This window comes from Astatotilapia calliptera, chromosome 17 (genome assembly GCF_964374335.1).
Source record: "Astatotilapia calliptera chromosome 17, fAstCal68.1, whole genome shotgun sequence".
NCBI classification, from domain to species: Eukaryota; Metazoa; Chordata; class Actinopteri; order Cichliformes; family Cichlidae; genus Astatotilapia; species Astatotilapia calliptera.
The window spans coordinates 2,287,362-2,309,510 of NC_137438.1; the positions used below are offsets into that span (position 1 = coordinate 2,287,362).

The window sequence follows — 22,149 nt, forward strand, 5'->3', positions numbered from 1 at the left end:
AATGACAGGCTTGGGCCACGTGGGAACCTTAAGTACAGGGAACTCTGTGTACCTGGCTGCTATCATCATAGCATCAATTGAAAGCTAAGCTAACCGAAAGCTAGAAATAATGCCATTAAGGTTCATATCGACAGCTTCACTGTAAATGATTGTTAGTTTGACAATTAGGAACCTGATACTTGTTTTTATAGTGTTTAATGTGTTGATGCAAAAGCCCCTAAAATAGAATCAACGACTGCAGTGACTCAACTGAGAGTGAAAAAAGGGCAGATTGATATATTTAAGCTTACATTCAGTGTCCTTGTGAAATGTTCCTAAAAGGACACTGAATAATTATTTTTATGTTATGAAAAGTGTGAGAATAAGCTACTGGATACTTTCCAGCAGTCTAAAGTACAATAATGGACTATGGGTCAGGCTTGCTGTTGAGGGCAGCATTTATTCTGTATTGTATTTTGTATAGTTGATAATGCTCTTAAGCACCACTTGTACACTTTCACCTCTGTATACAAGCTTTATAATGGCTTTATCACGCCTACAAGCATCAACAATGAGCTCAGACTGACCGCAGTGTCGATTATCTGAGGTGGCAAAAATACACACATTCAAGTACATACCCTGAATTACTAATTCAACTTCTTTCCTCAAATAAAAGTGAAAAAGTACAGCCTCTGAAATGTATTCAAAAAAGGAACGATGTATGCAAAGCCAACTGCACCTCATGCTATATTAATCTAATAATAATATAATAACATATATGAACATATAATATTTTTTTTACTTCCCCTCCAAACCTAACAGAAGAATGAGTGCCGTCAGTGGGACTCCTGAGATAGTCTGAGTGGGTAAAAGGATCCCAACATGTGCTGCTGTTGCTTTGAGGTTTACTGCTCTTTGTGGATTTACGCCACTGAATACAACTACATGCAGCCCACGCCTGTAAAAAGGTCAAAAGTTGTCAGAAAAATGAATATTCAAAATCAGTACAGGTACCTCAAATTTTTACTGAAGTACAGTAACAAAGTATTTCTACTTTGTTACTTTCCACACATGAAAAGATTTGAGGTTTCTTACTACCTACCTACAGTACTACCAGAAATGTTGCAAACTCTGCAGCTATGAAAGGATTTCATGCATTTCTCTGCTGTCCATAAAGATAAGGCTGAGTGTATGAATGCTTGCTCCTTGTCACGGTTTAGTGGCATATTTGATAAAGCTGAACCATCTTGTTTTGTGTGTTTTCCCTGCACGACGAGCCAAACTGCAGCACTCGTGTCTTTTCATACCCCACATTAAAGAACCAGACCTAAAATGATCTATGTTTATCCTTTGTATTCACTTTCCTGGTCAGTGCAGGTAAAAGAAAAGCTTGATGTTTGCATCTGGCTTTGGATGCTGTGAGTTTCTGAGTATGTTAAATGTTGCCAGCCATGTGTCTCAATTCTGTTTTAACACGTAAAAGCTGCTTTTGTGTGTCTCAGGAGTGAACTACACACTATGGGCTGATCAGATACATTCATATGCACACACACTCAAAGCACACTCTAATGCTTTCCTCCCAAAACCCTCTTCTTTCATTTTATAAATACTTTGTTTAAATATTATTCCAGCTTGTGATTTTTAACCTTTTTAACCTAACGCAAATTCTAATAACTGAGTAATCCCTCTGTTTGTCTTTCTCTCAGGGGTAAATATAACTTATTTACATGAGAGCGGAAGGTCGAATTCCCATTTTTTCTCCCTGTTCTGGCTGTATTTTTAGTTCAGAGTTTGTCTTTGGTAGGTGGAAATGTTTAATACGAGGGCGTGGAGGTGAGCTGGTGAGCAGCCACTGCACAGTAGCAAACACAGGAAACACGGGGAGACGACTTTATGGGAAATGAGACACATGCACACACACACACACACACACACACACACACACACACACACACACACACACACACACACACACACACACACACACACACACACGCACACACACATATATATCTGCACATGAAGTAAACGTTTTCGACTCTCATCAGTTACCTGCTTTGGACACGTGTTTTGTGGTTAAACTGTTTCAGTTAACAGTGACTATGTGCATCAAACAGTTCCCTGGACATTTGTCTCTCTATGACATCAGCAGCTGGACTCTGGTAACATTACACACTAAACGCTGCCCTGCTTTTGTTTCTGGCTTCCATGTAAGCATTGCTGCTTTGACACCATAGCTGTAGCTCCGAGGGCACGAGCACCCGCACTGCTTGTGTGTTTAAGGAGCAGGCTTGTGGTTTGCAGGTTGTACCTCATTAACTACACATTAAGTGTACTTAACATAACTGCTGACCATTTTTCAAAGAACTCCATCAGTTTTTAGATATAGCTAAAGCTCAGGCAGTCCAGTTCACTTCAGTACATTGTGAAAGACAACTTGCAGGGACTTGTAAGTTGCTTCAGACAGGTGATTAATCACAGTGAATGTTCAGGTGCTTTTAGTCTGTTGTCAAAGTTGGGTTATTTGGCAGCATTGACAGTTTAGGCGCTTACAGAGTGTAATCACTCACATCCATTTTGTATATTATCTGCTTTGAATCCAGTAGCTGCTCATGTGCTGTGATTTTTGGTGAATGACTCTTGAATCCAAACACCTCTCATGTAATAATGGGGTGTTTTTTTAAATCACTTATTTATAGTTTTGAATCAGAGTGTTAGTTTTGAAGTAAAGACACTGCAGGTGAGGGATGGATAGGAAGGAGAAATGAAATGCAAACAATAGTTCTGTTGATCCATCCGTTACTCAGCTGACATTATGTGTTTCATGGCTCTTTCACCTTATTGCCAAATCATGTCAGGCTTCTTCAGTGGGCATATCATAAAAAGCAGCAGACCAATTTTAAATGTGACTTTTATATTCATTTGAAAACAATGTTATCCGATGTGCAAAAGTCTGCAACCAGCCAACAAGCAGGATATCTGTAGTGTGGCTGCCCATGGGTGTAGGTGTGTCCTGTATAAAGAATAAAGCCTTGCCCTCACAGAAAGTGATTAAGTTGTTGCCCAACACCTTGTAGCAGGCTTGGTTGCCACTTTCTCACCTCAGACATTCTGCTGTTTAAATTCCTGCAAGTTTCTTTACACCACGTATCAGGTCCTTGGTATCAGGACCTGGATCCAGCAGCAGCAAAATTATACACCAACAGATAATAGTGACAGTTCTACATCCTTTTTACTTTTGTTTTTGTAATTACAAAAACTGCTTCATTAGATTTATATGGTGGTCTGGACTAAGATATGCTAAGATGCAATGTCTGTGAAGGGCTACTCACAGGCATGTGACATGTTGCCCCAGTCATGTGACTCAAAGCTGAGTTTGTTTAACTTGATACACTGTGTGGATGAAATGGAGTATAATGGAAAGAATAATTAACAAGGACTCTGTCCCACAGCCATAGAGACGGGTTGGCAATTACCTGGTAACCAGTTAGCAAAAACATTAGTATGCCCAGACTGGCTGGGAGTGTTAGTGGCTGTGAAACTGACTGCTAAAGCCACAGTCATGCAGGCCCGGTCTGTTCACCAGGCCTGCATGACTGTGAGTGGTCATGGTTGTTGCTAAGTTAAACTGATGACGATTAGCTATATGGTGCTGCACAGAAAAAACAATTGCGATTGCTTTGGTTGCTACCAGACTGTTGCAGCTGCCCGTAGTGTGCAGTGAAGATGCAGACTACAAGGAGTGCAGAATTATTAGGCAAGTTGTATTTTTGAGGAATAATTTTATTATTGAACAACAACCATGTTCTCAATGAACCCAAAAAACTCATTAATATCAAAGCTGAATGTTTTTGGAAGTAGTTTGTTTTTAGTTTTAGCTATTTTAGGGGGATATCTGTGTGTGCAGGTGACTATTACTGTGCATAATTATTAGGCAACTTAACAAAAAACAAATATATACCCATTTCAATTATTTATTTTTACCAGTGAAACCAATATAACATCTCCACATTCACAAATATACATTTCTGACATTCAAAAACAAAACAAAAACAAATCAGCGACCAATATAGCCACCTTTCTTTGCAAGGACACTCAAAAGCCTGCCATCCATGGATTCTGTCAGTGTTTTGATCTGTTCACCATCAACATTGCGTGCAGCAGCAACCACAGCCTCCCAGACACTGTTCAGAGAGGTGTACTGTTTTCCCTCCTTGTAAATCTCACATTTGATGATAGACCACAGGTTCTCAATGGGGTTCAGATCAGGTGAACAAGGAGGCCATGTCATTAGTTTTTCTTCTTTTATACCCTTTCTTGCAGCCACGCTGTGGAGTACTTGGACGCGTGTGATGGAGCATTGTCCTGCATGAAAATCATGTTTTTCTTGAAGGATGCAGACTTCTTCCTGTACCACTGCTTGAAGAAGGTGTCTTCCAGAAACTGGCAGTAGGACTGGGAGTTGAGCTTGACTCCATCCTCAACCCGAAAAGGCCCCACAAGCTCATCTTTGATGATACCAGCCCAAACCAGTACTCCACCTCCACCTTGCTGGCGTCTGAGTGGGACTGGAGCTCTCTGCCCTTTACCAATCCAGCCACGGGCCCATCCATCTGGCCCATCAAGACTCACTCTCATTTCATCAGTCCATAAAACCTTAGAAAAACCAGTCTTGAGATATTTCTTGGCCCAGTCTTGACGTTTCAGCTTGTGTGTCTTGTTCAGTGGTGGTCGTCTTTCAGCCTTTCTTACCTTGGCCATGTCTCTGAGTATTGCACACCTTGTGCTTTTGGGCACTCCAGTGATGTTGCAGCTCTGAAATATGGCCAAACTGGTGGCAAGTGGCATCTTGGCAGCTGCACGCTTGACTTTTCTCAGTTCATGGGCAGTTATTTTGCGCCTTGGTTATTCCACACGCTTCTTGCGACCCTGTTGACTATTTTGAATGAAACGCTTGATTGGTCGATGATCACGCTTCAGAAGCTTTGCAATTTTGAGACTGCTGCATCCCTCTGCAAGATATCTCACTATTTTTGACTTTTCTGAGCCTGTCAAGTTCTTCTTTTGACCCATTTTGCCAAAGGAAAGGACGTTGCCTAATAATAATGCACACCTGATATAGGGTGTTGATGCCATTAGACCACACCCCTTCTCATTACAGAGATGCACATCACCTAATATGCTTAATTGGTAGTAGGCTTTCAAGCCTATACAGCTTGGAGTAAGACAACATGCATGAAGAAGTTTTGTTTTTTTTTTGGTTTTTTTTTGGGTTGTATGGAAGCCCCAAACGCAATTTCATTGTTCTTGACAATGACAATAAATAAATAAATACTAAATACTAAATGTGGACAAAATACTCATTTGCCTAATAATTCTGCACTCCCTGTAGTTTGCAAACACAATTACTTGCTAAGCTGTAGTGAAACTGTAAGGGATAACTTTTACTTTGAAGGTGAATGTTACGGTTTCACAACCACATGGTGGTTAGTTAGTGAGTGTTAACATTTTCCATGCAAACTACAGGCGACCATGGTAATCTGCTAGTGACCAAAGCCAAGGTGGTTTTTGATGCTGCATCCTGTTTGTGACTGATGTTATGAAATGTAATGTTTTAGATTTGTAGAAAAATTGTTCAAAATAAATGAACAAAACAGTAAATATAAACATGTGTTGGATGAAGGAGACCTTCATCTTGAATGCTCGAGCTCCTGTACTGATAGAGAACAACAATGTTACAATTAAACGCCTTTAAACACTGTTTCAACAACAAATGTTTATTTAAAAATTAACTATTTTTAAATCCTTTTTTTGGCAGCTTTAAACACTTTAAAGACTTTTAATAGCACGCGTCATAGTGGTTGCATTTCTGTGAACAAAGACCACATTTCCCTTTTGTTATTTGCTGCCTCTCTGTATTATTTCTCTGGGTGTGTTGCTTTTCTTTTTGGCTTCATTTATGTGGAAGATAAAAACAATATTTCCATTCCACATTTCAGAACAATTTATCTGCACTTTATCTTAGTGAACTGATTCAGCTGCTGTCCAAGTTTTACTTCATTGTCCACAATGTAATAATAATAATAATAATAATACAGCATCATTGCTTGGTGTTATGCTTGTTGAAGTAATTATGCTCATAACTCAAAACCAAAGTTAGTATTTAAATCTGCATTCCTGATATGCCGATATGTCTTAGGTTAGAGCCAGATGAAGGAAAGAAAGCAAAATAAACTCTGTGTGTGTGTGTGTGTGTAGGTGGGAATGGTGCTTGTTTCCTCTTGTGTTTAACCAGGAGATTGGGGAGGGTTATTAAAAAGGCACAGTCCTTATTTAAAGGAGTTCAATGCAGCGAGTTGAAGAAAAGCTCTCATTGAAATTCATGGCTTAGCACCTATAGCACTGTGGTTTGAGCAGAGCAGTGAGAGACACACAGCCAGCGGCTGACAGATTTAAATTAAAATGGCATTTACAAGAGATGGATGGAAAAGTGGAGGGAGGGGGGCGATGGCTAAGAGGGGCTGCTTTTTTCTTTTCTGGTGGAGAGCCTCTTTGCTCCAGTTTGTAAAGAAGATTTCTTCACATCCTATTTCTCCAAGTCAGAAAATGAGAAAAGTTCCACTTTTTGGAACCAGTTGCTGAATTCCCTTGGTTAGGGTTAGTTTTATAATTTCCTGGGTTAGCAAAAACAAAGTTTGATGTCTTTGAAAAATTAAAAGGATGTTTTGCATAGAGGGTTTTTTTTTTTAACATTTTGGAAGTATTTCCTCGACTGAAACCACTAAATAGACTTTAACCGTACCCAAGGCACTGCAGATGGCAAGCTGCTCTGTTAGCTAGTCTGCAACTGGGTTTTCTTTGAAGAGGAAACTGTAACAATATAAACTGTTTAAACTATTCCTGTTTGATATCCCAGATTTCAAAGCTTTTATGTAAAAGTGTTCTTTAAAGTGGAGGTTGTTTCTGTTTGTTTGATTTCTTTTATGGGTGGTTTTCTGACTACTGAACTGGAAACTTGTGTGTGTGTGTGTGTGTGTGTGTGTCTGTCTGTCTTTGTGAGGATTGGCAAGCTACTATAACTGTGGGGACCAACAGTCACTAATGGGGACAAAATGCCCGTCCCCACGAGTTTGAAGCCATATTTGAGGTTCAAAATGTGTTTAGTGTCAGAGGGTTAGGCATTCATTTTTGATGGTACTTTGCACGTGTGCAGTAATGTATACGATTACATGATACTGGACATGTAGATGTCAAATAACTGGAATTTTTTCCCACAGTTCTTAAAAAAACAGTGACGCAATATTGCCAGCTCAATGAAGTGAACAGAATTTTTATCATTTATAAGCTTAGCAGAAGCTAAAAGCTTATGGCTGAAATCCCTGTTATGTTCACCACTTTTGTGGGATGTACAGGAAGCATGACAAAATTTCAGGCTCAGGGTTATTGGACCTCCCCGACTATTTAATGTTTCTCTGCCTAAACAAAACATGAATTACTCTCTTATAACCCACAACCAGCATAGCTGACCAGTTTTACTCATTGAAGTATACAGAGGTTGAGTCAGGAGGAAGGAACAAGGCATATATGGGCAAGGACTGATAATAAGTAATGCAATGATACTGGACCAGCTAACCCAGTGAGAGGGTCTATGTGCAATGCATTTGGGAACTATGGATGTGCCATTGAGAGCATCCTCACTGGATGCATCACCACCTGGTACGGCAACAGCACCGCTTACAACCACAAAGCTCTCCAGAGAGTAGTGCGGTGCTCTGAACAGATAATTGGAGGTGAGCTTCCCTCCCTCCAGGACATCTACAGGAAGCGGTGCCTGAGGAAAGCGGGGAGGATCATCAAGGACTCCAGTCACCCCAGCCAGAAACTGTTCAGACTACTTCCATCAGGAAGGAGGTTCTGCAGCATCTGGTCCCGAACCAGCAGACTGAGAGACAGCTTATATTGTACATATATTATTCATATAATTCTCAGATTTAGCCATTCCTATATTTTGCTTGTTCTTGTGTTATTGTATTTTTGCACACCTCTGTTGCTTGTGGAGCTCACACACAAGAATTTCACTCACATGTACTGTACCAATGTACCTGCACATGTGATGTGATGATAAAAGGGATTTGATTTGATTTGATGAGTAGAAAGCCAACATCAGCAATGACCAAGAAGCACCTAGTTGCTCAGTGCAGTAACTTCAATGGCCGAAAGCTACTATGAAAGCTGGAGATGTTGGGGCTAGAGCGCATTGGACAACGTATGGAAATAATGATCCAGCCCTGATAGAAGAGAGCAGTGGAGCTGAAATAGACGATGTAACACTGAAACCATATGGCTCATATACACCACTACCAGAGTAATCCTAGGAGCACTTGGGTTTAAGTTTAAGGATGCAGGAGGCGCCCAATGGAGAAGAAGGTTGGAAGTCAAAATCAGGGAAGGAGATTATTTGGTTAACTGAGGTGCAGAAGGGCATCATGCAGAAGGTCCTGGATGAAAAACACATACAAAAAGATACAGATAACTGAAACTGCCAAACAAAGGGTCCAGCTCTGGCCACAAGCTCAAGAGATATGCTAGAGAACAAAAATGTGCTTTCTATCTATTCTAACATTCACACACATATATATTCTGATGAATGCATCAGAGAGCAACTTGGGGTTAGTATCTTATAATGATAATAATAATAATGGATTGCATTTAAATAGCGCTTTTCGGGACCCCTCAAACCACTTTACAATGCCACTATTCATTCACTCTCACATTCACACACTGGTGGAGGCAGCTACAGTTGTAGCCACAGCTGCCCTGGGGCAGACTGACAGAAGCGAGGCTGCCATATCGCACCATCGGCCCCTCTGGCCAACACCAGTAGGCGGTAGGTGAAGTGTCTCGCCCAAGGACACAACGACCAAGACTGTCCGAGCCGGGGCTCGAACCGGCAACCTTCCGATTACAAGACGAACACACAACTCTTGAGCCACCATCGCCCCAAAGTCCAAAAACATGTGGCGTGCAGACCGGAGGAGACAGGGATCAAACCACAACCCTTCCAATTACTAGCTGACCTGCTCTACCACCTGAGCTACAGCCACCCCGAGGAGCTTTGATCTCCAAAGATCCATTCAGGGTGTACTCTCAGCTACAAAGGAAGGATCACACAAGGGCAGACCCACCCAGAGCTGGAAGAACATCTGAGGGAAAGAGTTGTCACATCAATGGCTGGTGGATCTAAGAGCAGACATCCAACAACACGTCTCTGCAATGAAGATCTGGAGTGCACCAGGACCTGACATGATCCATGCCTACTGGCTGAAGAAGCTAAACAACACTCCATAATTGCCTGGCAGCACAAATAAGGAGGCAGCTTATACCAGATACTCATTCAGACTGGCTCACACAGAGTAGAACAATCTTGATCATGAAGCTCCAAAGGGTGTAACACCATTAAGCTACCTGCTGATTACCTGCCTCTCCACAACATGGAAGCTCCTCTTAGGCATCATAGAAACCAAGCCAAGCAGGTATATGAGTCAATCCATGGACATAGTTCAGATACTGAAAATAACACCAGAGAGCCGAAGCACAAACTTAAAAAACTGGTTGATGGTATGTCAGGACACTAAGACCAGGCAGACCAATCTGAGCACCACTTGAACTGACTACAAGAAAACATGGATACTGGAGTTCTTGGCACTGTACAAGACAAATTGTCCACTAATAGCATTCATCAGGAACTCCGTGGGACTCAGTGAAGATGAACATACACCCTACCAGTCAACAGATACCCATCTGGAATAATAAGCTGGTCACAGGAGGAAATAAATGCCACTGACATCAAGACCAAAACACTTCAAAAGTCTTACCCAGAGGTTCTATGAGCAATGGAAAGCGAGAGGGCCACGATTAGTGAATGATGATCCCCGAGATGAGTTGTTCCAGAAAAGCCTCGGGCAGCTGAAGCTAGAAAACGATGAGGAAGACGAAGAGGAACTATCATGCACGGCCAAGCCCTTGCATGGGATATCTATCTGTACAAAGGAGAAGTGGCTGTCATCAAGAAATCCAACCAGTGGTTAGGAAACCAGTGGTCACTAAATGTGATGCCAGTAGTGCTGCCAGTGAACAATGGTCATGTTTTTGTTAAATAAGTGGATATCAATTTACTGCTTAATATTAGGTGTTTTTTACACAGTGGAGAATTAAATGAGTGCATAAAGATGAGAACTCTGACCAAACTAAGTCTAATCGTTTTCATCTATCAGGTGTCCAGTTTGAACCTGAGTAACTGACAAAAGAAATTCACTTTAAAAAGGTGTTTCTATTAATCTCATGGGATTTATAAATATAGTTCAGTCAGAAAAGACACATTTGAAGTGATCATCGTCATTCCCCATGAACATGCCACACATTTGAACAGAGGAGTAATGAGTAGTTATCCACTTGGAGCGGCAAAGTGAAGGTGGGTGTTGGTGGCGTGGGTGGATGTAGAAACATGTCAGGGAAATGTCCTTTTTATTGAGAATTGGCTGCTAAATTGGGAGGGGTGTGTTTGGTACATAATGTGAGCATACTGGGGCGAACACAGTTCAACTGACAGACCGAACTAGCTCCCAGACTCCATTTATGTCGTATTTGTATAGGTGTTTCACATTATTGAAACTTTAACATCTACAGTTGAATTGAGCTGTCAAATGTGTATTTGTCCCTAGTGGGGAGATCGGGTTGTGAGACTCGCTGTCAGCATCACCTCATTCCTCATCACCCTCAAAGGAAACGGGGAGGAGAGTAACTCGGAGACTCTAAATTATCCCGCTCTGCGTCCCTCTCTCGCCTTTCTTCTAACATTCTTTTTCCACATTCCTCTCGTCTTTCTTCAGTTTGTCTCCCTCTATCCATCTCTGTCTTTCACTTCATTCCTTCCTTTTTTTCTGTCTCTGATTGTACTTTGCCAGCCAGACTTTTGGGCTTTGGGGTGTAACGCTGCAAGAGTCAGGTTGTAATAACATGGCTGTGATATGCTTGGACCTCATCTGGAGTCAGACCTCCTGAGAGAGCAGGAGAGGGATGTGAGGACTGCTGGATAAAGAGAAGCAGAGAGGTGAAAGAGAAAGACAGACAGAGGATAATAAAAGAGACAGAGGAGAGCCTGTGTGAGAGGCAAAGTCTATCCTGGGGGCTCCTACAGGGCCACGAGGATGTGCCTCAGTGTTTTGTCTGGACCTTCTGGGGCTCCCAGCGAGGACGTTCAGTAGTTGTAAACCTGCTGACCTTCTTTGTCTAAACAAAGCTGCACACTGAGCTGGAAAGAAGAAAGATCAACCCTTTCTTTACCTTTTCACTGCTAAGTGAAGAAATGCAGTCACAATTGGCACAGGCAGCACATATCATTGTTTTTTGGTGTGTTTTATTCACTTCAAAGCACCACTGACTCCACAGGTCAGAGGTCAGGTCAGATATATATATATTTTAAATGCATTAATATTCTTTATGCCTTTGAAAAAGCACATTGGTTAAGGGACGTTCAGTCATGCTTCAGCTGTGTGTGTGTGTAGTTTTTTTGTTATGCCCACATAAACAGCTGATCTGCATAACTTCTGCAAATATCGCCTAACTATACTCGCAAGGAGTGAAAGTCTTTGTTACAGCTTGTTCAGACTGCAGGAGTCACTCAAGGTGTTTGTTGGGTTGCTTTATCAGAAAATTTCAGTTAGATTTTATGGATTTTGACTTCTTACGGTTGTGTTTATTCACCTAACTGTTCCATTATTGGTGCAACTTTTTTTAAAATGGGAATTGATTCAACCGTTATCATTTTCTCGTATGGGTTTAAAAAATCCTTTGTTTTATTTTCATACACTTATTATAGTTCTAACGTCTTAAGATCTGGTCCATGAACCTCTGCCGTTTTTCACCAGTAACCCATGCAGCACACTGAGTGTGTCAGTGAGCTCTAGGCTTAGCCAGGCAGCCTAACCCCCTCGTCATGTTGGCCACAGTTCGCGCCCGCAGCTCTGTTTGCTGTTTTAGGCTCAGTTGTGCTGACGGCCGGGCCTGTGTCCGTCTTCTCGCTCTCTCTCCGTTTATTTGACTTCTCCAAAGTTTAAACCGGTTGTAGAAACAGTGCTTTCTTATGAGTTTAGTTTTCAAATAAGATCTATGCATGCTTTGGCATATGTTCAGAGCTTTTTACCCTCTAGCATCATTGGTCTGCTAATTTTATGAGTTGTACAGGGTCCAGATTTGGCTGCATATCAGTACCAGCCAATCTGGCTGAATTATGTGATGTGAGGTGGATTTGGTTTTACTCTTTGTCAGCTATGTAAATGTATGTAAATGTATGTTCCTGCATGAGTGCTTTTGATTTTGCACTTTGATTGAATAGTCAAATTAAGAGTGTACAGTTAAAAATCATTAATCATTCATTATCACTCCCATTTCAGGAGAATAAAGACTGTTCAACAGTTATTAAGTGAAAGGAGTCGTATGAGCAACCAGCCACTAAAAAGCTATGCAAGAAAAACAACTTCTTACGAGGATGAAACAAACCGTTCTTTCAAACTGAAGCCCCCTATCAAATTTTCAACTTCTGTTTTGTAGAGAAAGTCAGTTGATTGTGACACAAACCCAAACGAATTCCCCATTTCTTGCCAGAGCTCAGTGATATCTTTGGCTGGCGTTTTCCTCACTACTTGATCCTCCATCCTCTGCTTCTTTGCTTCCTCCCCTGTCCTATTTCACATATTCTTGCCACAATGTGCTCTGTAAATCACCAGGAGTAGACTAAGAGCACATCAAGCAGACCTCTGTGATTGAACGAATGGATGAACAGACTAGAACAAAGAAATAGTAAGTGCTGACAAGAAAAAGCCTTAGTGGAAGCTGAGATGGGTCAAGCATTGACATGTAGACTTTAATTGGTCCTGATGAAGACGTGTCGAGATTCTACCGTGTGTGAGAATGAGGTTTCAGATAGCATCATTCTGGCTCGTAGCATTAGGAAAGAAAAGCAGCGGTTTAATGACCCTTGGCTGTTCAGCTCACCCTGAAGATTGGGCTTGCTGTCACATATAACACATCTAACAGAGAAACCACAGTTCTTCAGTTACAAGTCTCCTTGCTGTCTCCTTTTAATACTGCGGCTGACCTGCCGTGTGTGATTACGGCACCCTGTGGGATTTTTACAGCTGTGATTAAGGGTGTAAGGATGATGAAGTTGGTGAAGGATGTCAGCAGAGGAATCGGGATAGTCAGCTAGACAACTAAAAACCACCTTTGGAGTAATATGGGTTTAACACTCAAGGCTCCTTTTTGCATTTTGTAATGCTACTGTACAGCTATCATTTGTTAACATGACGCTTGTTCTTGTAATACATTTATTACCAACCTGAGAGTTTATCCGCTGGTCATTCGACATGACGAATGACTTCTGAAGTCTTAATTCAGCTCAAGACGCTGTAGATTCCCGTCAGTAACACTTTCGGTCCGCTAGTAAAACGTAGTTCTATTAGTCTGCGCTCATTACTCCGGATGTAAGTCCCAAAAACTGAATTTTGGAACTGAAACTGAACGGTGAGAAGTGAATCTGAAATTATTCAAGAGCTAAATTTTTAAAGGGTAAAATGCAGTTTCAAAGCAAATGAATTCATTTTCAAAATATAAAATTCAATTTCAATTTAGTGATGATCATTTTCAAACCAATAAATTGAATTTCAAATTAGGATAATTCATATTCAGCTTTTAAAAGCATTTATTCAAGTTATAATTCAGATTCAATCCAAGCGATTCAAATTCACATTTAACTTATTCAAATTCAGTGTCTGATGGCACAGATTTCTGCCCATAGAAAGTAGTTTCAAATAGTAGAATTCATTAAAGCTAAAAAGGCTTGTTTCAGACTGAGGGGCTAAGTCAGTCAAGATCAGGACTGTCCTCTCGCTTCTGTATAATCAGGTAAAAAAGCTTTCTTTATGTAAAGTGTTAAATATTCTCCGTGTTCCCACCCAGATGGAATGAACTGCATGAACAAGGACCACGGCTGCGCCCACATCTGCAGGGAAGCTCCGGGGAAAGGCGGCGTGTCGTGTGAATGCCGTCCTGGCTTTGAGCTGGCCAAAAATCAGAAGGACTGCACATGTATGTATCACATTTGACCTTCACTTACCCAAACCGACGCACACAGTGTCCGTGTCAACTCACTGACACAGCGTGCCTTTAAGTCTACATACGTTTTTCATAGATGTGTGCTTGTCGTTGTATTTTACAATTCACATGACAGCAAGGTGTTATCACTTTGTTTTATAGACCTGATTTTATTGAGGTGATGTATTAGTGCCACGAAGGATCAAAATGTTCCTGTTATAAACATCTGCAATAGCAATGAATGGACCAATTCCACCGGGCCTCCCGTGGTAAAATATACGGTTGGACATTTAATACCAAAATCAGCTAAGCGTTTCAAGCCAAGCTGAAGGTGCTGAAGGATTCAGAAGAGCGATTTCATGTCCTTTTGCAACTCAGTTCCTGTTTCTCACTCCTCGCACCTAGAGAATTTTGGGCTGCTGTTTTTGATGGGGGAAAGTGAGCTTTCACTTACAATGTTTGGCAAATCATCTCGCTATACTTTTAGGCAGTGAGAGTATTAAGATTTTGAAAGCCTCAAAAAAGCTCTAATGTTTCCCCCACTGTGGTAATATTTCATTAGCGGCAAGGGACCCGGTGCTGTGCTGGCCTGTTGAGCATGGCAGCAGTGGACGGTAGTAAATGAGTGATGAAAGAACTGGCAGACTGCAAAGCCTCCAGCATCACACATACAGACGCACAGACCTCACTTTCCTCTGTCATTCTTATGCCTGTTAATCGCATTTCCAGTTCTCTATGTTTGATGTTCTTAATCGACACAGGATGAAGAGTCTTAAGGATCTAAGTTTTTCTATTTACACTTGGTTTTTGTGACCTGTGAACACTCGGCAAAATAGGAGGACCTGAAAATGATGGAAAAATGATAACATAGGAATTCATAGGTGATTGTTTTTATGTTCCAAGGAACAAAAGCTGAAACTGAATTTCTCTGCTAGATACTAAGACCAGACACTGTTCCTGAGTACTACAGGAAGATTTACTTTACTTTCCCTGAACGGTTAATGACCAAACTCAAGCCTTTGGTCTTGTATAGAGTTTATTCAGTGCACGTAAGTAATCACTGTTTGGTCTGTGAAGCTTCATCCAGGTCATCGTAGTCTAAGGAGCTTGGAAAGAAAAGCGTCTGGACATTTTTAAGTTTCTTGAAGACGTTTCACCTCTCATAACCAAGTGACTAGGTGGAGGATCAATAGGGGGTCCGTGACCCCCTTGGGGACACTCCCATAGGGCTTAAATCTGGGACTCTCCACCAATTGCTCTTAAAACTGAAGAAGCTTCTTGGATGAAACGTCTTCAAGAAACTTAAAAAAGTCCAGACACTTTTCTTTCCAAGCTCCTTAGGGCCTGGCAGCAGCCAGGATGGCAATCACCAACACAGTCAGTTCTTCCTGTGCCCTTATAGAGACAAAGCTCCTGTGCTGCAAATAAGAAGGAGGTACTCTGATGTTATTGTGGAGCCATAAAGCTAGCTTTCCATCCAGGCTGAGGTGGATGAAAGAGTAAAACATATCAGATCTTAGGCAGACAAATATTGATGGTTTCTTGTTTTTTGTGCGTATTTGTATTTAAAATGTCCGGTCGTTTCAGAAACAGCAACATATAGAAACTGCTACGGAAATGATTTGAACATGATGCTCAGTCTCCTCTCCGTCCGTTACATCCCATCTCTCTCTCTCCTCCATGTCTTTATGCTTCAGTATGCGTTTCCTCTCTCTCGCCCTTTCTTCCACCGTAATAACTTTTCGCTCCCTCTCCTTTTTACTTCTTCTCCCTTTTCTGCTACCATCCCATCTAATTCCCACTCAGTGTATTCTCCTCTAGCTCTCTCTCTGTCCTCTCACTCACGCTGACTTGTTGACCAGCATAAATCTGATTGCGTCTTACAGCACAAATGACCAGAGATCAGTAATGTAAACAAATATAGACAAATAAACAAGTAAATGAACACTGGCACTGTATTATAAACTCTAAAGAGAGCTGATGTCTGTGTTATCTTCAGTGACCTGTAACTATGGAAATGGCGGTTGCCAGCACACATGCAACGACACAGACACGGGGCCTGTGTGTGGCTGCCACCAGAAGTATGCCCTGCACTCAGACAGCAAGACCTGCATTGGTGAGTGACAGCCACCGAGTTTCTCTACACACACCCCGAAGCTCTCACAGCTGCCTGACTGTAACATCTGCTGTATAATGGAAGGCCTCAGACAGTTTTATAGCTTAGAACAAAGAGTAACATGTACGGGGGGTTGGAGCTGGTGAGTCACCTAAAAGTTCTTCCCCCATACTGCCTCAACCTTACCGTACTTAAGCTCTGTGAACACGAGGGAGCGAGGAAGCTTTTCACACAGACCTTAAAAAAGACGATGGATTCAAAGCTTTGATGAGAATTTCTACAAAAGTTTTGGGCTTCGACAGGAAGGGAACACTGCGATACATGTACAGTTAATCATAGTTGCAGACCTGACTGTGACTCATACTTCCAGGACTACTTAAAGTTTTCAGGTCATTTGTCAAACTTACTGTGAATTTATAATATACTCCACTGTTTGGGAATCATATCTGAACATGTTGTTAGCATAGTTAGAACCACTGACACCGTCAGTGATGGTTTATATAAATAAGACATGTGATACTGTAAGATTAAATATGCTTGTGTGAGAGTAAAAGTTCACACACACACGCACACACACACACACACACACACACACACACACACACACACACACACACACACACACACACACACACACACACACACACACACACACACAGTAAGACAAGAGAGAATATAGTGTAACAAATTAAAATAACTCTGCTTTTTTATATAATTGAAGAAGCACAAATAAATGTTTTTTTCCCAAAAACATGTAAAATGCAAATGAAAGATTCAGTGCAATGATTTTCAAACCCAACTCTGCTAGTGTATCCAAGCTTATTTAGGAGAGCTAAAGTTCGTATTTATTAAGCATGCCAGCAGTAACATGTCAGGACCGAGGAAACAGTGGTGACATATTTTAAACACATATTGAATAATAATCACATTCATTATATCAGAAGTAATGAGCTCAGTCAGCGAGCAGTAGGGAGCTGTCTCTGCTCACACAGATCATTTGTACACATCCTGGTTCTTGCTTAGAGGAGATTCATTTTCATCTCACTCGCTCTCCGATCAGTAAAGCATGAATAAGGCATTCCAGGTATGTGAAGCCATTCAGAGCTTTTCCTTCTTACTGTTGACTTAAATTTAAGAAACTTTGCTAAACCTGAAAGCAGTTTTCATCACTACAACCCGGCTCTCAGAGCATGTTTATCAGAGCTTGTCGTAGTTTAAGTATATGGGTACAAGTGCTGCTGTTACACACATGATCACTTGTATTTTTGATCATCAGATTACATATTCTAATAATCGTCAGGGTCCTCAGTGTACTTAAATCAATGTCGCTACTGTAAGGATTTGCAGTAGGACGTGAAGGTGGCCTCTCATGATTCTCAAACACTTTGCATGGTAGATTCCTGTGTTGGCTAGCTTGGACTGTGAGCAGCGCAGATATTCCGGTGTCTTACAGTACGGAATAAACAACGTTTTCACTGTTTGCATGAAGGAAATGGCACACTAGATACAGTCCTTAAAATGACCATTCTTGTGTAATATTTGTGAAAATTATTTAATTTTGGGGAGTGAATTATTAAGCATAGTTAGTATTTTCAGTTGCTGTTCTTAGTTATTTAAAGTTTTAAGGAAGAAGCTTCACTTTGGCTCAGAGTAAATGAGAGCAGAGACCATCTGTTCAAGTTAAATTGGTGCACAGGAAAAATCTCTGTGTCTCCTGCTAAAAGAGCTGCTGATCAAAAGCAATGACAATATCCCAGTCAGCTAAAGAAAATAGGACAAAAACCCAGGCGTTTATGTGTATTACGAGACGGAGGTTGACATCTGAAAGCTGGAAGATCCTCATATTTGGAAAGTTAAGGATAGCAAAATGAGTCTTATGTGGCTGTTTGGAACTCCAGAAAAGGTCAAAGTATGTTTCCAGACAGAAATCCTTGGATTATTAGCAATCGAGTTCAGAGCTTCGGATGAGACTGTGTGACTGTGGCTCACAGGTGGTTTTTAACTGCCAGCTGAACCTCGGTGAACACAACACGTATACATCAAGGAGAGGTTAAAACCTAAAGTGTGATTTCATATTTAATGTTACAGATGAGCTGATGAGTCTGTGGTCAGTCGTGTCTGTGAACACTGGTGAACACATAATTATCTGATGACATTTTGATGGCTGTGTTTGAACACTGGACACACCTGTCTCGCTGTCTCTCAGCCTTAACACTGGAGCAGGTTGCTGTGCTGCTCTTCAGCAGCGCCGGGTTTTGATTGCCACTAACCCTTTTTCCTTCCAGCTGCTCTGAAGAACTGGAACACTCGATGAAGAAAAGGCTGTGAAGAGGAAGCAAAATGAGAGCGGGAACACTTCTCTCCCTCTTTTCCCAGTGTCTTGTGTGTTTTCTCTCTCTGTCTGTCTCTCTCTTCATTTTTTGATCAAAGCAAGGACCCCCTCTGTCTGAGTGTCCCAACTGCTTTATGGGCCTACCTTTAACCCCCACCCCCTTTGACCCTTTCTATATAGCGCTACTCCTCTGTTCCTTCTTCCTCCTCCCTCCTCCTGCTTTCTGGTGATAGTACCTGATTGCCTGTCTTGTCTGAGCAACCATGTTCAAACCGAATCAGGTGGATATGGGGATTAATCCTCAGTGCACGAGAGGAAAGAGTGACTATGGGTTGGGGGACCTTTTGTTAGACTCTGTGGTTAAAAATGGAAATCTCAATTGCAGCCTGATCTTAGAGAAAGCTCCCATAAAAGCAAAGCTAACCTCCTCCTCCAGCTCTCTCACTACCTCCTCACCCTCCATCTCACAGACTGGTTAAAAACCAAAGTCGCTGCAACTCCATCCACTTGTACCTGTTCTTGCTCCATACATGTTAACCGAGGAAAAGGGACTTGGAGGGTTCACCCATCCTCACTTTATTACCTGCCATTCCTGCTGCATGCGTCACTCACATGCCACATCGACCGTTTGTCTTTCATTAATCTGTCTGGCTGTTTGTTTGCTTGCTCAGCTGCATAGGAGAGCCTGTAATTCACTTTTGTTCTTTTTCCTTTCAATTTTCTTTCTTTTTTAATTGAAGGACTTTTCTTTTGCTGCTGCTGCTGTTGTTTGTAGCAACACTGGTCCTTCTGTTTCGTCCCCAGTGCATTGGTTTTACCATCTCCTCCTCGCTGTAGTAGTAGAGTGGTTCAATTCTTCCCACTCCTCATTCTCTGTAGGTCTGGCTCTCTAAAGCAACTCCCCTCTCTATGGGACTTCGACCACCACTTAGTCCCATAGACTCTTTAGGGATGAGTGGCTGGGACCTCTCTCCCTCAACCCCTTCTAAACCTGTCTGACACATCCACATCCACTATGTCTCCCACTCTGACAGATTATTTCACACAAGAGATGGTATGCAGCAGCTCTTGCTTCGGCACTCACACACATTCAAATAACTACATTTTATCCACTAGCTCAGCACCAGAAAAGCCTGCATTCATCCCTGAGTGTGCTTCAGAGAGCCCTCCACTTTGTCCATCATGTGCCTGAGAGGAGAGGGAGAAAATGGTCGCAGGCTGAGGCAGACGTTAATTGCCCCCTTATCTATGCCCCTTTCCCCCATCCACACCTCATGAGACCGAGCATGTACATCCAAGGCCTGTCCTTTTTGAAGCGAGTGGCGTGCATTCACAGAGATGCTCATTCAGGCCTTAATGGCTCAAGCCCAATAAAAGACCACCTCCCTCTCCTGCTCATCGCCAAACCTACCATCCCCAATGCAGCACATGCATGCCTCTTTAACAGCCATCCGACTGCCTTCTTCCACCCCCACCCCACCTCCGCTGCCCAGCCTTTGGGAATGTGGTTTTTCCAGCGTTGACTGTTAAAGCCAGTTGTGACATGTGCCATAGACAAACAGGCAACCAGCGCTGCCCCCAGACTACCTCCTCCTGTTTTTTGTTTCTCTGCATGCTCTCCTTACACCCCCTTCAAACCCCATCCCTTCAGACCTCCTTCCTTCATATAGCTCTCCCACTGTGGGGCATGATGGGACTGATGTTTTTCTTCTTTCTCTGCTCTTCTGTGTTTTTCATTCCCTCTCAATCATCTCATCTTTGCTCAGTTCTTCAGGCAACTCCTTCCACCCTGTGACCTCTTGTGCATCACTCTTTCTGCTCTTTCTTGTCATCCCTCTCGTCTCTGTGCCCACGTTTAAGGCAGCTCGTCTCGAACATGTTCCACGAGTGACTTCCCCTCCCTCTCTTTCTCGTGTCCCTCCATCCTAATGTGAGGAAATCATTGCTGACAAAGCATGGCTGGTCTAAGACAGAAGCTCCATCAAAGAAATAAACCCCGATCCCACTGTTCATCCCAACCCCATCCCACCCCTAAAACCCCACACCGCTATCATTAAACAAATCTACTCATATGTGGGCCCTGAAGCTCCTCCCCTTCCCTACCTATTGTCTACCTACCGCTTCATTTTGAAAGCTCCACACTGATACTGATCATTTTCATTTCATTTTGTTTTGTTCTTTTAATTTGCTCTGGGGGTTCATCATTTGTTTGGGGATTAACACTCTAACAGGGATTTTGGCGCCTCTTCATCGCTTCTTGCTTCTTGGCTTTGGTTTTTTGCTCAAACGCCAAGAGGGGCTGAAGGTCTGGTCATTTGGGCTTCTCATTAACCTGCTGCTCACTGTTTGTCCCCTTGTTACTTGTGTTTTAGAGAAAGATGAGGCTGCAATTGAGAGCTCTGAGTTCAATGCCACGTCAGTAGCTGATGTGGACAAGCGGGTGAAACGGCGGCTACTTATGGGTAACTCTTTTCTTCCTCTTTCTATGTGTTGCTATGGCGCTTGTGCTTGTATTCCCGACTCTACTCCTATCCGCGCCCTTCTCCTTCTCCTCTCTAACTACATTTTATCAAGAGAAAATTGGAAACCCTTCGGGGCTCACTGCATCTACCCCCACAGTCACAGTTTGCTTTATTTTTTTCTCATATCTGATGAGATTTAAAAACACGGGTAAAACAAGTCTCACTGAATAACTCTACTTTTCAAACCTCTGGAGGCCTCGAAGGTTTTCTCAGTGACTAACATTTACTTTCCCAGTTATACTCCAAATGTTTTGTTTTCCACTTCCTGTATTTCTGATTACTGATGCTCCAAAACAAAAGGCTTTATAGAAAAATAAAGGTCATAGACCCAACTTTCCCCATGTTGACACAAGTGTAGCATAAAAGGTTCCAGCTGTACTTAGCAGAACGTTCTCATAACCGTAGCCATCGAAGAGGTAAGAGGCTGTGAAACTGTAGCAGCCAGATCCCTGGTTCACATTGATGGTTCAGTGATGGTTTGTACCACTTTGAGGATGTATCCATCTATTCCGCCTTTAAATTTATTGCAGATCAGCATCTGTGCTATTGGTGAAAATTTTGGAGCCACTAATCTTAATCCCAATTGTAATTAATTCCAAAAACACCAAGGGTGGGCTAAAAACATCAAACTACGATTGAGTTAATGAAGGTTAGGAGCCTACCATCAAGCGTGGTTACTTTAACACCTTTAAAATGACTTTGTAGCACCTCAATCAATCAGACTTTCACCAAATCAAATGGGTGGATCAGTCAAGATGTGCCTTTTCTGAAGCAACACATTTCTACTCTAATTCAATGCCTGGGGTCTTTTTGTTTCTCAGACAGGAGTCGAGCAACTTAAAGTCCTGCTGTTACCAAATGTCCTGTATACTCTGTGGTCCATTAAAACATGTTTCAAACTTACACGGGTTTTCTTTAAGCAGGTTCTGGCCACTGTGGCTTGAAGCAAGGATGGAAAATTGGGTTTCACAGGCTTCCTCATTCCTCTTTAGCTTTTCTTCCATTTTCTCTCCGCTCCCATTCATCTTTTTACCAAATATTTGATTTGC

The 22,149-nt window shown here is 42.0% G+C and overlaps 1 protein-coding gene across 2 annotated transcripts in view; it reads left to right on the forward strand.

Moving 5' to 3' along the window:
• The window catches only part of scube1 (signal peptide, CUB domain, EGF-like 1), a 120,086-nt gene that overhangs the window by 54,451 nt on the left and 43,486 nt on the right, over nt 1–22,149 (forward strand). The window contains exons 5-7 of one of the 2 annotated variants that reach the window (XM_026146357.2): nt 13,996–14,124; nt 16,130–16,246; nt 20,951–21,040. In XM_026146357.2, coding sequence (XP_026002142.2) covers nt 13,996–14,124; nt 16,130–16,246; nt 20,951–21,040 — 336 coding nt within the window. The remainder of the gene's footprint in view (nt 1–13,995; nt 14,125–16,129; nt 16,247–20,950; nt 21,041–22,149) is intronic. The other variant, XM_026146358.2, reaches the window with a different exon arrangement.